This window comes from Sitophilus oryzae, unplaced genomic scaffold (genome assembly GCF_002938485.1).
Source record: "Sitophilus oryzae breed Bouriz unplaced genomic scaffold, Soryzae_2.0 scaffold_1604_pilon_pilon, whole genome shotgun sequence".
Lineage (NCBI taxonomy): Eukaryota > Metazoa > Arthropoda > Insecta > Coleoptera > Curculionidae > Sitophilus > Sitophilus oryzae.
Genome location: NW_022146286.1, coordinates 1,775,898 through 1,792,296, shown reverse-complemented (window position 1 = coordinate 1,792,296; position 16,399 = coordinate 1,775,898). Strand labels below are relative to the sequence as shown.

The window sequence follows — 16,399 nt, the reverse complement described above, 5'->3', positions numbered from 1 at the left end:
ATTTATATACCTTGAAAGGTATTGGGACTTTTAAACAAATAAACTTGGATTAACCTGGATTTTCTGTTTTGATTGGTATTGGTATTATTAATTTCTTTCAAAACGATTTTACTTTATGTCACACATTTTATATGTATAAACTACTTTCTAGGAGGGATAATTACCCCTATTACTCCTCTTTTATATGCGTTCCAGCCTTTATAACAAACTTACATTTTCTTTTCTTTTGATTTCAGGCAAAATCTTCGAAAACCTCTCCTTAACCTCAACCCCCAATCCCCACCACCCCCTCAGCGAGCCCCCCACGCCCCCATCCACTCCTCTCTCCCCCAAAACCCCCGCGGAATCCTCTCGAAGCACTCCCTTCACCCCCTCATTGTTCTCTAGTCAATTCTCCTTAATGGGATCGAAACTACCTCAAGGCCAGGCCTCAGAACACGTTCCGACAAGTTTGAGTCATGCCTCGTCCAGTTTGTTCGGGCAGCAAAGCACGAAAGGGGCGAGACAAAGCTTGCTTCCGCTCAATTTGAATGTGAAGAAAGAAGAGAATTTGGATGGTGCGGATGTGATTAGTCGGAGAAGGAGTGAGGAGCTGGAGTATTCGTACTCTGAGGAGTATTACAGAGGGAAGAGTGATGAAGATAGCAGGCGTTCGGTAGGTTTTCGTAGAATGATTAATGCTGTACATTGCTTATACTAATGATTTGGATTGCTTAAATTGTCAATTGGTGCATTCTGAGGTAATCTGATGAGGTTATTCGTAATAAATAATACATTAACCGACGCGACGGCGACGGTTAAAAATGAATACCTTAAAATTTTTGTGTATTCTAAATTTCAATATACTCGTACTTACCATACGATCGAAAAAAACATCGCCAAAGACGGCTGGGGAATGAGAATCCATGATGATTTTGACGGAATCAATCTGTAGACGTCAAAAATTTGCATAAAGCTTTTTAAAAATTAACTTTAATTGTAGAAAGATTAAAACGAACCTTGCCAGACACACAAATCTATTTCCAAAAAAATATGTTTTCTCGAATTTTAAACTACACCATTTAAAAATAATTTTTACTCAATATAAAAATAAATTCTTCTTAAGGCCAACTAACACTAAGCGCCATTAAAAAATAAGGAAGAGTGGGGCCAAGTAAATGACGTCTAGGGCTTGACCTCGCCAGAATTATCGTGGATTGTCATTAAAAGCCTTCTTTGATGCCGTTTTTTTTTCAATCGTATCGTAGAATATATGCCTCGTAGGCACATATATTACATTCCTGGTTTCTGTAATGCCTGTCGGGGCTTAGCCTTTGACAGGCAATGTGTAGGGGAATGTGTAGCTTTTCCTGCTACGTATACAATGTACAGGGTGACTCGAATTCGACGCTCATCATTGGGATTTCGGAAACCGTACGAGATACAGGATCGGTTAAATGGAGGCAAAGTTGCGCAATTTGATGCTCAATAAAATGCCGTATTGCATTTTTATTTTTTTTGCATAAAATATTCTGGTGATGGAATTTTCTGTATGAAACGTCGGCAAATATCAAAGTGACTATATATAGTGTTTTAAGAGTGATGAAAAGATTTAATTAAATTAAAAAAAAATCAGGTCCGTGTTTAAAAAAATTAAGTTGATGATCGCCAGAAATCGAAACGTCAGAGTCAATCTTTAATCACACAGAGTTATAGAGTAGAAAAAGTGACCATGATGTGTTTTTCATTTTAAGTTATCTTAACAAATAAAGCCAGGAATCAAAAGAAAACAAAATTGAAAATCCCGGTTTTTTTTTTCGAATATCTTCGGAAGTATTCGGAATTTTTCAAAATGCAATACGGCATTTTATTGAGTATCAAATTAACAATAATGGAGGCAACTTTTCCTCCATTTAACCGATCCTGTACCTTTTACGGTTTCCGAAATCCCAATGATGAGCGTCGAATTCGAGCCACCCTGTACTGTTATTGCTGAAAACCTTATTTATTCATCTTTATTTTCACTCGTCTTATTTATTCTAACCACCTTTTTTCTTTCAGTGTGTTACTTTCATGTCTTTTTTTGTTTATTCATTAGAAACTAAACCTACATTAACGGTAAGTATTTTTGTCTATAGATCATACCAAATAAACTTTTAGTGACGTGATTAAGCTTGACCGGCACAGCGTTGCCCAGTTTTACATATTTTCGTTAATCAAAATATTTTAGGAAACAAAAATAAGTAAACTATAAATATATAAACAGTTATTATTTACATCAACAAAACTCACCTTCTTAATAGCTCTTAAGGGACATAAAGGTCCATTACTACCACTTTTCTGTTCAATATATTCTAATAAGGTTGCGCTGAGTTAAAAGAGTTTATAAAAAGAATAATGTTGACTGCAAGGTCTGCTACTAAATTTTTGTAAGCTTAAAGTATCACAACAAAATTGATTTAAACCAAAATATCATAATACAAAACTAAAGTGTCAAAACGAATAACAATGTCAGGAAATAAATAAATAAATGTGGCAACTTGACATTTTTTACAGTAGAGCTACCGCCTGAAACCCCAGCGGGAAATTTAAATTCTCGTTAGTCAACTTGGCGCCGAATATATCAATGGTTGGCAAAAATGAATTTAAAAATAGCGCCCTCGATTACGTGACTAAAAGTTTAATTGGTATCGAATATATGTAGGTAAGTAATCAACCCGTATTAAAATGGATTTCAAAACTTACACTAGATGTTTTATATTTTCCCATAAGTAAGTAAATGAATAACATTTTGTTTAAAATTTATACAATGATTGGCCTAATCATCGCATCTAGTGTAATCTGAAACAATTTTATTGTTCTGGATTTTCGCATCTATTAAAACTAAATAATAAAACAAAATAGTAAAATATGGTAGTACCGGAATAATTTAAAATTATGTTTCTCACGGTGAGTTCAAAATTTACTGTTTTCTAAAAAATGTTTTTCTTCCGCATTATTCTTGTATTTTTTATCTTAAGGCAATTTGTTTCGAATTAAATGCTGATGATAGATAAGAGATCTTATTGTTTTATAAAACAGAGAACAATAATATTTATTTTTTCTGTGTGTTTGAAAATCTCTAGTAACACATATAAGTACCATACGATCGAAAAAAAAATGGCGTCAAAGACGACTGGGGAATGACAATCGATGATAATTTTGGCGGGGTCAATCTCTAGGCGTCATTTACTAAAAAATGACATAAAATTTGTCAAAAATTAACACTAATTATAGAGAAATAAAAAAAATCACATATCTATTTCCAAATTTTTTTTTTCTCGACTGCACTACATATTTATTTAAATAATTTTTGCTCAACACAAAAATAAATTACAACTTAATACAAGCGCCATTAAAAAGTAACGAAGAGTATGGATCAAATAAATGACGCTTGACCTCGCCAAAATTATCATCCCAAGCCGTCTTTGACGCCGTTTTTTCGATCGTATGGTAGCTTTAGTAACAAATATAGTGAGAGAGATATTAATTTGACAGGGCCTATGATTTTCAATCTAGCATCGAACAAAAAAGATATATTTTATATTATTTGATATACAGGGTGTCCCAGAAATAAGTATAAGTTTTTTAAGGGGTGGTAGATCTGGTCAAAACAAACATTTTTTCTCTTTACCATTTTTCAAATAAGTCCAAAATAACCGAGTTATTTTACTTCGAAAATTTAAACAAAAAATGCTTTTTTGTTTAAATTTTGGGAACCACTGAATCTTTTCTGGATTTTCTTTCATGTAAATTTAATCTACTACCTGTGTTGCCATATTATCAAGAAATTATGTTTTTTAACTTAAAACTAATAAAATATCCAAAATTTTTTTCAAAAAATTCCACATTTTCAACAAACCTCATAGGCATGTTTCTGAGGCCGAAATATGCTACCAGTTAAAATACTTGCACTTATCTCTGGGACACCCTGTGTTTTGAATTATAACTATTTAAATAATTGATATCTTTTGTATTTTGAGACTATTTGACGATCTTATTACATGTTATGCAACTATGAGTATCATTAAATTTCTTGTTTCTTGCAGGGATTTTTTTCGGGAAATTCGTTTTCCCACTTGAATAAGACTGAAAATTCCTCCCCACCTCCAGCCGAATCTCCTTTGAACGGTAAGTGAAAATATATTTCGTCTTTCAATATGTTTAAATGTTTCCATATTTTTTTACTATTTTTACTTTTAATAAGAAAAAATAAACCTGAACAGTACAGACTACAATTATTTCATTCAAAACGTTATATGTTAAAGCATGTGACGTTTTCTGCGAATTTAGACAAAAGCTTGCGGTTTCCAGTATTCAGCCGAATTTTCTACAATAAAAATAACAATGTTGCTGTTATTCTTCGAACTACCGATTAGGGGAGAGTAGCCTATATCGTACGACAAAGGTTTAAAAAATTGCCAAATTTTTCGGACTGGTTGCGATTATTGCGAGTATTTAGTTTGATCTTTTTCACATTTTGTGTCATTTTCAGATTTTTATTAGCATTATGTCAACTTGCTGAATTCTTAACACTAAACTTCCTATCTCGTGCTTACCATCTATAATATATCTGAAACGTATCTGCTAATTATACAGGGTGTTCCAGAAACAAATGCAAGTATTTTAAGGAGTGGTAGATATCGATATAAGAAACATATTTTCTCTTTATTGTTTTTCAAATAAGTCGAAAATAACGGAGTTATTTTACTTTGAAAATTTCTAAAAAAAATGATTTTTTGTTCAAATTTTGAGAACCACTGGATCTTTTCTGGATTTTCTTTCTTGTAAATGTAATTTACTACCTATGTTGCCATATTATCAAGAAATTATGTTTTTTAACTAAAAACTAAAAAAAATCCAAAAAATTCCCAATTTTTAATTTTTTTTTCGCGAAAAATCCTCACAGGCGTGTTTCTGGGATTGAATTACACTACCAGTTAAACTTAACCACTTATTTCTGGGACATCTTGTATAATAAGCACCCAGAAATATCTATATAGAATGTTTGGGAGGGGGGTTAATCACCGCGACCTTACAGATCTATTGTGGGTCCCCCTTTCTTGAGTTATAACGAACTCTAACTCATCATACAGTCTCAACACTTTTACAAAAGCCAGTATTTGAGACGGCTTCACAGAGGCTAGTTTTCCATCTCTGATATCAGTCGTGCCAAAATTTATGGCACGAATGGTTGTCGTCTCGGCGCACTCAGTGACGAGGTGGTCTGGTTTAACTCTATTATAGGTGTTTCCCCATTTTCTCCACAGAATCTGTATTCGCCGTTGTTTCTTAGCTTCAAACTACAGAGGTCTTCATTGAGGAGACAATGTCCTGTTAAAAACCCCGTGACAATCCTAAAATTGTTAATACTTAAATCGATAAAAATTTTCGATTTTTCCCGGTCGTAAGTTCTGAGAAATTTCTTCGAGTGTCTTAGACCGTTGGAGGATTCCCATTTCAGATTACGGATGGAGTCTTCGAGGTTCTTGAGTTGGTTTCCACATGGGAAGCAGAACGGTTTTGGATTCTGGTCCAGTTAGTGGAGCACCTCTTCTAGCTATATCTATATGTAGATCGTTGCTTTTTATCGCTTGGTGTGCTAGGACCCAGAGTAGAAGGACTTTATTTTCTTTGCCTAATTTGTTGATGGTTACTGAGTTGATCACTTTTAGTACTGCTTGACTATCGACTATTTCCTGTTTCCGATAGTTCCTATCTAACATAAGTATTATGTTATCCATGTAAGATATATTCCATCCAAGATATATTATCCATGTAACTTCACATTTTATTTTTTACGGTGCAAATATACGACTTTCCCCTATATCGTAAATATCTATCTAAAAATAATCCCGAAAATGAATCTATTAAGCGCAAGAATGCGTGGTTCGGCCGAAGTCGTCACAAAAACCGACTAAATTGACTTAAATTGCCTGTGACATATTTGATTTAATTCGGTTAAAGTGACTCCCAATTTATTATTTAAATTTTTTATACACATTCGTTCTCTTCTTCGGGCCAGAGAACGACTCGAAAACACTTCAATTTGTGTTTATTGCTATAATTTTAAAAAGCTTTTTATTTTTTCTCGCTATCTTTCCGATCATAAACCTTAATTTATCAATCTGAATCAGTAGCGGTTCCTTAATAAGCACGCGAAGCGCCCTCTAAATAAACTAATAAAAAATACAATACATGTAGCTTATGAACATTACCTACCATTCAACATAATATTTAAAACAAATGCTAAGTAATGAGTAATAAAAATATGTGTAACAAGCCTAAATCATATACAGAGTGAGTCTTAAATAAGTGCAAATATTTTCAGGGCTGGTATATTATTTCGACCCCTGGAACACGTCTATGAGTTTTTTTTTCGCAAAAAAAAATGTTGAAAATTAATTAATCTTTCAATTAATCATTTTTTTTTAATTTCCAAACTGAAATAACTAGGTTATTTTGGTTTGGTCTTAATCTGAAAAATGGTAAAGAGAAAATATGTTTCTTTTATCGAGATCTACCAGCCCTGAAAATATTTGCACTTATTTAAGACTCACCCTGTATATACTTACGTGGATAAGTAAATCCCTATGGAAACTGTCGCAAACATATCAACGACTTCCATTTATGTTCTTTTCTTGTTGCACATGCGGTGCTTCTACTCTATCTATCCTTGTAGAGGACCTATCGTCCACGCACCAAATTTGAATATTAATTTTAAAAAAAATTGTAAAATGCATATATTTGAACAATAAATTGAATGTTTACTCTTACAAAAATTAAATGATATAAAAAATACATTTAGCCACTCCGTACGAGTATCAATATTCTTAGGAAATCTAACCAGAAAGTATATGCATGTGGTTTAATACTGTATGATCGAATAAAAACGGCGTCAGCGATGGCTATGAAATGAAGATCGCTGTCATTTTATATGTAATTGTTATTTATATGTTCATTTCATAGCCATCGCTGACGCCGTTTTTATTCGATCATACGGTATAAATAAAAGAACAACTAAATACTTTACTGGCCTATATGAAAAGATAATTCGAGGACCTTTATATTAGAACTTCCACAAACCAAACACTTTCTAGTCATATTTAGGAGTATTTAGAAAGTACAAAAAAAAAAGAAATATAATTGGATAAACTTAAAACTAACTTCTCACTGAACACACTTGCATCCTTGGCTGTATAAAAGCGGGCGACAAAAGAGTAATTAATACAATTTTTAAAATAAAAAACACAAAAAAACAAGCGTGGACTCAATGGAAATTAGATTATGACAATATGATGACAATGAAAAGTTGATTTCCATAACAATGTATAATTTGTACTTTCTAAACCGTATAAAATTGTGATTATTATGGAAATACTTGAAACTTTTAATGCGCATGCGCAAAGTAAGGTCCTCGGAAAAGACAAACCTATTGAACGTGTCATAAGTGCAAGAAAGAAGGTTTAAAATGGCATATCGTGATGCTGGAGACATATTTTTTAATGTTAAACTTATGGCGTTGATTTATCCACGTAAGTATATATTATGATCTAGGGTAACGAGATTTTAAGTACTTGAGTTCCGCTTTAAGTTCGTTTCCACTTGGGAAGCGGAACGGTTCTGGTTCAGTTAGTGGAGTGTTCACTCCTTTTCTAGTTAGATCTTTTGTTTTTTTATTGCCTTCTATCCCTTGGTGCTACAGAGTAGGAGGGCTTTATTTTCTTTGACTAATTTGTTTAGCTTCTATAGCCATTATTTGACCAGCTTCGAGTTGATGGTCATTGAGTTGGTCGCTATTTCTTATTTCCGATAGATCCAATCTAAGTTAGGCTTTACGCATCTTTCAATAGCGTAGATTTCTGCCTGCCTGATTATCCCTGTTCCTCCTTTGGTTTTAACAGCTTCAGTATATCACGGTGTGGTATGGTTTTCTATCTGCTGAGCAAACGTTACTCTCTTCAAATTCTTTTTGTTGCTTAATACTATAGTGAGGTGTTTCTCAAAGTTGTAAATTCTTGATATGTCATTTTCCTTTTGAGGGTGTTCCAAGGGCCTAAACTTTCCTTCCTTAAGAGTCTATTGCGCTGTGCTGTTCGGGTCGCTCTCAAGGGTCTGGTGAAGCGGGTGTGTGGTCGAAGGAAATATATATTATATTTCAGAAATCTGCCTAAGGCTTAGCCCGATCCTGTCGTGTTAAGACACACCCAAAATTCCAAACACACGTACTTTGATTAAGGCTTCATTAAGATTTGCAGAGCTTCAGCATTTGCCATAAAATAGCGAGCAATTTGTTACAAAACCATATAAATTATATATCACTGTAATCACAAAACTTCAATCTATTTCCGTATTGAAACGGAATTTTAAATTATGTCTTTATTTTCGAGAAGATTTAGTTCAAATATAAGGAATATTTTGGTGATTTTTGACCTTCAAAGTCTTAAAAATAAAGAAGTTATCTAAAAATGTGCTACAATACTGATATAGTGTAATCCTTTATCTTTAATTTCCTTCTTCATTTGTGTAAAAATACCTAGCCAGTTTTACATAAATCTGCTACTTTCTCCGACTAGTGAAATGGACTCTTAAAAGATACTAAAGTTTGTTTTTCATTAGATGTCTAAAAAATAGTTACAAATTCTACCAATATTACTTTTGATAATAACTAATAGCTGAAAGCACTAATCATGGTTATATTGGCCGTTTTAGATGCATGTTATCGTTTCGAGCGTATTATACGAAACGTTACAAAGTTTCAAACGAGGCAGGCAGAATTACAGCAATAATAAAACGTAGCACAGTCAGAAAAAGCAAGGAAATTTATGATAGGCCGGATTTTTGCCCTGGGTATATCCTGTAAATTAACCCGTTTTAAAAATTTCAGTCCTCCAACCTCGTAAAGTTAACCTGTAAAATGCGACGTTTATGGGCTAAGGCAATGTTGTTTCTTTGTATTCCACATATCCTTTCCCGAAAAAAATCGATTTATTGACCGTTTTATTACTCGGTATATGTTTACACGATTTCTGTTATATTGTTTGTAATACAAAATTCAAGCTTTAATTAAAATTGTTAAGAATTTTGTTTTCAAACTTCACAAAAGTATTAAGTTTTGCGACGTGATTGACAATATAAAAAAGTCATTTTAACGCCTAGGCATAAAAGTAAACTGACATAAAGTGTCATATTCAACAAGTGTAACCATAATTTCTCGATATATAATTACATACAAGGTATTACTTTTAAATCGTTTTATATACACTCACCGGCAGAAAAAAACGGCCACTAAAAACTAGTCGCAATTTCAAAGTTGGATTTCTCGCGAACCACTCATTAGATTTTGATATTTTTTTAACTGTAAATTAATTCCTTCTTAACGGATGCTACGTCCGAATTTATTTTGAGCATATACAGGGCACAACAATAAGACGAAGTTTTTTGCCCGAACTTTGTAACACCCTGTAGGGTGCAGCAGCTGTAGTAGCTATTGCTAAATCAAATCACATTGTAGTCTCATCTTTTGTGAGCATCTTGCTTTTTTAATCACGACATTATCTCTGTTTGTATTGGAGATATGCTGCTTTAAAACAAACGTTTCTGAAAAATGCTTCGCAGGCAACACCGCGATTCATCCCTGAAACGGACTTTAGTCCATTACTCAATATCCCAATTCACATGCAAACTTGCATTCCAGGCATCCTGGACTATTGTTCGAGGTATACTCTGGGTATCGGACACATAACATTGACTTCGGCCATCCTCGATTAAAGCCAAAATACGAGCAACATCCGTCACAGATGGCATTTTTTAATTTGACAACCGTTGTTGTCATATTGCAAATAGGTACTCATAAATCCGTTTTCGCCTATGTCGCCTTGATTATTTACACATAAAACTTTCTGTCTGCGAAGCATTTTTCCGAGACGTTCGTTTTAAGGCAGCGTATCTCCAATACAAACAGAGATAATGTCGTGATTAAAAAAACAAAATGCCCACAAAAGATGATGCTACAATGTGATTTGATTTAGCAATAGCCACTACAGCTACTGCACCCCACCGGGGTTACGCCCCACACGCTTTGATTAAGGCTTGATTAAAGGTACATTCAGGCTGAGAGCGTCGAGCGTCGCGTCCGCCCCATTGAACTCAAACCCCGACGCTCAGCGGACGCTAGCGCAACGCCAAACGCGACGCTGTCTGCCTGAACGGCCTAATTTAAGTTAATTGAATTGATTCCATTTCGACAGGCGGACGCGACGACGCTCTCTGCCTGAATGTACCTTAAGGCTTGCAGAGCTTCAGCATTTGCCATAAAATAGCGCGCAATTTGTTACAAAACCATATAAATTATATATCACTGTAATCACAAAACTTCAATATATTTCCGCATTGTAACGGAATTTTAAATTATGTCATTATTTTCGAGAAAATTTAGTCCAAACATAAGGAATATTTTGTTGATGTTGACCATCAAAATCTTAAAAATAAAGAAGTTGTCTAAAAATTCTGCCACAATACGGATATAGTATAATCCAATATCTTTAATTTTCTTCTTCATTTGTGTAAAAATACCTAGCCAGTTACATACATAAAACGTTAAATGCCGAACGCTTATTTTAAGAAATATTTATTCTAATGAAGCACAAATTAATAGTACCTAATTATAAACGTTTTTTATACATAAAAAAAAAACCGGGCAGTACCCTCGCTGCTACATCCATCGCCCGAAAGATTTCTTCCATTCTTCGGGTAAAAAAAGCTCGTCAGAGCTTTCAGAAACATCACCGCGACGTGCCGTCAAATAAAATATCGAGATTTCCAGCATAATAGCTATCCGAGCCATGTCCGCGTAGCGAGACCCGAACGCACACACTTGTCCAAATATAAAAGGCTTTCATGAAAAAACCGGTGAAAAGAGTTAAGATTTCATTGGATTTCGGTACTTATGCCCAGACTTGATAGGAACCCTTTGTGTCCCCTTTGGTCGGGCTTACGTAATTCAACGAATCGAATTAAAAATTTGACCCTTCGGGAAACATCTGGCAGAGCGCGCTGCAGCTTCGAAATTGTAAAGCCGAGGCTAGTAGACGGATGTCAGTATTCGAGTGATAAATAAATCTACGGAGCCAGTTTACATTGCACTCTTTCATTTTATTGATGTTTTATTTTGATTTTCATTAGGGCTTAGAATTAAGCAAATTTAATCTTTATTTTTTTCGTTGGACTCGCCTTTAAACAAAAACAACTCCTTTTATCAGGATTGCTTAAAGGATAGACATATATGTAGATTGTATGGGAGGGGGGGGGGAGTTAATCACAGCGACTTTATAGATCTGTTGTGTCCCCCTTTCTTGACTTATACAGGGTGGTCCGAACTGTCTTCCGGAAACTTCGGCAGCATATTTTGCAGATATAAATAAGTAAAAAAGTTCGTATAAATTTACGTCCTAAAATGCTTAGTTTTGGAGATACAAGGTGTAGAAATTTCATTTTTATTTCGATTTTTTCGAAATAATTTATGAAGTAACGTCAATATTTCGATGAGAATTGGTGTCTGGGAGTTTTTTGACATAAGAAATTTGATTTTGATGTCAATATTTGCTATTGACTCCTTCTTGTAGAGGGCGCCACCTACATATTTTTTTACTGTTTTGAAGAGTAATAACTTTTCGTATATACCTTTATAAAACTACTGAGTAAAAGAATATACATTTATGACGTTTTTTACATAAAAAAAGTATCTTGGTAAAAATCGCTATGAGTAATGGTTCTCGAGATATTTGGAATCGAAATTAGCAATACCTGTCATCATTGACATAAATTAAACATGTTGACTAAACTGTTATTAAACTGGCATCATAAATGTGAAAGGTTTTTGCCCCAAAAGTTCAACGGAAACAGTTTTATCGTTATTTTTTCGAAGAAAAAATTATGATTAATTTAAAAAAAAATAAAAAGTTTCCAAATTTATTATTTCAGTCAAATAACTATCTACTCAACATGTTTATTTTTTGTCAATAATGACATGTATTGACTATTTCCATTCTAAATATCTTGAGAACGGTTACTCGTAGCGATTTTTAGCAAGAGACATTCTTAACGTAAAAAATCACGTCATCTTATACAATTACAGAAGAAAAGTTATTACTCTTCAAAACAGTTAAAACGCATGTAGGTGGCGCTCCCTACAAATAGGAGTCATATTGACAACAAAATCAAATTTCTCATGTCAAAAACTCCAGGCACCAATTTTCATCGAAATATTGACGTTACTTCAGAAATTATTTGGAAAAAATCGAAATAAAAATTAAATTTCTACACCCTTTATCTCCGAAACTAGGCATTTTAGGACATACATTTATACGAACTTTTTCACTTATTTTTATCTGCAGAATAAGTTTTCGGAATACAGTTCGGGCCACCCTGTATATTATTTTGAATTTATTTTTTATTTTTAATATTTTACAGTAAGTTATTACAGGTATCTGCGTTTAGCTAACGAAAATTGATAATTTTATGGAAAACCATAGTATTTTTCCATCAAAATAGCCAGACGTACTTTGTAATTTAACAAGGCTAGTCTATAAACTAGCCAAGTAAACACTTTAACTTGTAATAACAGATGCAATAACAATATATATTTAATTGAAGCCTATACGATCTATATTGATTTCCTAAACTAATACAAATAATTTTTATTTTTTGAACGTCCCCAACAATTGTTTTTTTATCAACAATTGTTCAACTTTATCTAAATAGAATGATTTTCCTTTGAATGCGCGTATTCGATTACTGTAAATTGCCAGTAATTTAGGAAGATTCCATAGACCACCTCATAGCCGGAGGTTAAACAATTTTAACATTAAAATATTAAACGAAATAAAAACAGCTATAAATAACTATCCATATGCAAGTTTATCACCGCGACCGTGTAGATCTATTGTACCCCTCTTTCTAGAGTTATAGCTCATCATACAGTCTCAGGGCTTCGACAAAAGCCAGTATCTGAGAAGGTTTTACACAGCTTAGTTCTCCATCCCTGATATCAATCGTACCAATGTTTATGGCACAAATGGTTGTCGTTTCTGAGCACTCAGTGATGAGGTGTTCTGGTATTTCCCCACACAATCTGCATTCGCTGATGTAATGTTTCTTAGCTTCAATCTACTGAGGGTGTTCATTGAGTGTCCTGTTAAAAAACCCGTGACAATCCGAAGATTGTTCTCACCTAAATCAAGGAAAATCTTTGATTTTTCTCGGTCGTAAGTTCTGAGAAATTTCTTCGAGTGTCTTAGACCGTTGGAGGTTCTTGAGTTCTGCTTTAAGTTGGATTCTACTTGGGAAGCAGTATGGTTCTTGTCCAGTTAGTGAAGTGTTCGCTCCTTTCTAGCTAGATCGTTTGCTTTTTATTACTCTTGATCGGCTGGCACCCAGAGTAGGAGAACTTTGTTTTCTTTGCTTTATTTGTTGAGCTCTCTATATGCATTCTTTGACCAACTTCGAACTGGTGGCTACTGAGTTGATCGCTCTTAGGGCTGCTTGACTCTCGGATAAGATTACTGTTTCTTTTGTTTCTGATAGTTCCTATCTAAGATAAGTTATAGACATCTTTGATAGCGTAGATTTCCGCCTGAAGAATTCTAAGGTATAGGTGCCCATTGGTTCGGAGTATTTAGTTTTCGGTCCAAATACTTCTATCCCTGTTCCTGCTATGGTTTTGGAAGCATCAGTATACCTACCACACTATGATATGGTCTAACTGCTGAACCAAACATTTCTCTTTTCCAATCTTTTTGTTTCTCGATACTACAGTGAGGTGTTTTTCAAAGTTGTACATTGTTGGTATGTCTTTTGAGGGTGTTCCAAGCCACTATAAAAAATATAAACAGATACATATTAATAATAAATATTTAAAAAAAAATCTATAAAAATTTCATTATTTGTATCATTACTTGGCTTTTAAAACATGTGTCATTACTTGATTTGACAAACTTTATATGCTATATTATTAAATAGCGTTTGACAATTTTCTATTACATATAAAATAACAAACGATCGCATAATAAAAAGTTAATACTTACGTTTTAACTATTTTGTATCATAAAGGAAAAAAACAGTACCAGTAACAGTACATTTGCATCTGATTAATAGATATATTTATGATTGAATTTTACGTGCGTTGAATACAAGTGAGCAATTGTAGATATTAACTGGCTTTAAATTATGATTTTCCGTACCACTACAATGTATATTGACGAGACATAAAATTATTATACAGATAGTTAGTTTGTCAATATGACTTTTAGGCTAAGCTTCTGGCTCACAGATGGCGACTGAGAAATATTTTCTACGCTTTACGATCTATAGGTACTTAATGGTACCTATAACAAGATATAAAGCTTATAACTTCTATGAAACATTAAAAAATATATCCTTTTTATAATATGTTTAATGTATTAATAAATTAATAAATAATACAGTGCCACTTTTACATATTTCCTTTTAATCAAAATATGAGCAATGGCCTAGCTACGTTGAAACACCGGTTCCCATTAGAACAGCGAAGTTAAGCTACGTAAGGCGATACTGGAGGATGGACGGGTGACCGGTTCGAAACTCTGTATCGTGCTGTTGTCCAAGGGAAAAGTGTAAAATCTATTGATACACAATGCTCATTCACGCCGGTTCGAGGCCTGATGAGATCGGATATCTCGTGAGTAAGAGTTAATTTAGACACTTCCTAAGTCGGTAGGCCACTGACCATGATATGGCCGAGGACCGTGGGTCGGATTCCGCGTAAACAAAGTAGGCCCCGTCCAGATTAGCCCTGGCAACAAAAAGGAGACGTTAACTGAAATCTTTACTTTACTTTTTAATCAAAATATTTTAGGAAACAAAAATAAATTAATTATAAATATATTACCAGTTATTATTTATATCAACAAAACTCACCTTCTTAACAGCACTTAAGGGACATAAAGAGCCATTACTACCGCTGTCCTGTTCAAAATATTCTAATAAAGTTGCGATGAGTTTTTTACGGCTATTAAGATATCTTGTACACTTCGCACCAAAAGAGGTTCTAAAAAGAACAATGTTCGACAACAAGGTCTGCTAGTAAACATTTTTAAGTTTGAAGTATCACAACACTATTTATATAAACTAAAACTCGTAATACAACACTAAAGTGTCAAAACGAATGACAATGTCAGGAAATAAATAAATAAATGCGACACAACTTGACATATTTTATAGCAGAGCTGCCGGTTAGTCAACAGGGCGCCCAATAGTCCATGGTTAGCAACAATTAATTTAAAAATCGCGCCCTCAATGACGTAACTAAAAGTTTATTTGATATGAACCGTATCTATACAGGGTGGCCCATCGAAAACGTTCCGCAAGGTATAACGGCCAGGGTATTTTTTTTTCATAAAATTCATAAACACGTCAATTTTGTTGGTGAGGGGGACAACTTTTATCCCAAAAATGATTGCAAAATCTTCAACCCTCTAAGCGGGGGTGTCATCCTCCAACTTTTTTCAAATGGGAAGGGGGTAAAATGGCGCCGCAATGAAAAGAGCTTTTATTCTCTATATTTCCCCGCTTTGTTTTTGAAAATCGGTGAAGTCATTGAGAAAATATGAACGATTGAAATTTGAAAAGTTTAAACATTTATCAGAGTAAATGAGAATGATAAATTCCTCCGACCAATTTGCTGTTTTTTCTTATTATTTCTAGATGTTTACGCATTTTTTCACTTGCCACAAGGTTGAACGATCAGTTGCGATAGTTGCTAGATAGCTGTTCTGTGACTTGTGTGTTGAAGTTCTTCTCAATATCGTTCAACTGACCTACAATAGAATTTCCAAAAATACCAGCCCACACGTTCAATTTCTGAGGGTTTTGTGTGTGCACCTCGTGAAAAACCCTGGGGTTGTCCTCAGCCCAGTACCGATAGTTGTGCCGATTAACTACACTGTTCAAAAAGAAGGTACACTCATCCGAAAAATACATATTAAATAGGAAATTATTATCATTCGCCACTCGTTCACTCATGGTTTCACAAAATTGCAAGCAACGATCAAAATCGTCTTCGTTGAGTTCTTGTACCAACTGAATTTTGTACGGGTGGAACTTTGTTTTTGTACGGGTGGAACTGTTTTTTTAATATCCTATGGACACTTGTACGATTCACGCCGGTCTCATTGGTTAATTTTCTTGTACTCAGCGTACTATCCATGACAACTTGGCCCAATACAAATACCTCCATAGCTTCATTTACTACAGGATTTTCCCTCTGCCTCTTTTTATTCATAACGGAACCAGTTTCGCGAAATTTTGTTACTAACTCGCGAACAATTATGCCATAAAAGTGTTT

The 16,399-nt window shown here is 34.1% G+C and overlaps 1 protein-coding gene across 2 annotated transcripts in view; it reads left to right on the top strand.

Moving 5' to 3' along the window:
• The first annotated feature begins 239 nt into the window (after positions 1-239).
• The window catches only part of LOC115880014 (zinc finger protein castor homolog 1-like), a 60,300-nt gene continuing 44,140 nt past the window's right edge, over positions 240-16,399 (top strand). For both annotated transcript variants that reach the window (XM_030897118.1, XM_030897117.1), the window contains exons 1-2: positions 240-655; positions 4,068-4,149. In XM_030897118.1, coding sequence (XP_030752978.1) covers positions 401-655; positions 4,068-4,149 — 337 coding nt within the window. In that variant the 5' untranslated portion in view covers positions 240-400. The remainder of the gene's footprint in view (positions 656-4,067; positions 4,150-16,399) is intronic.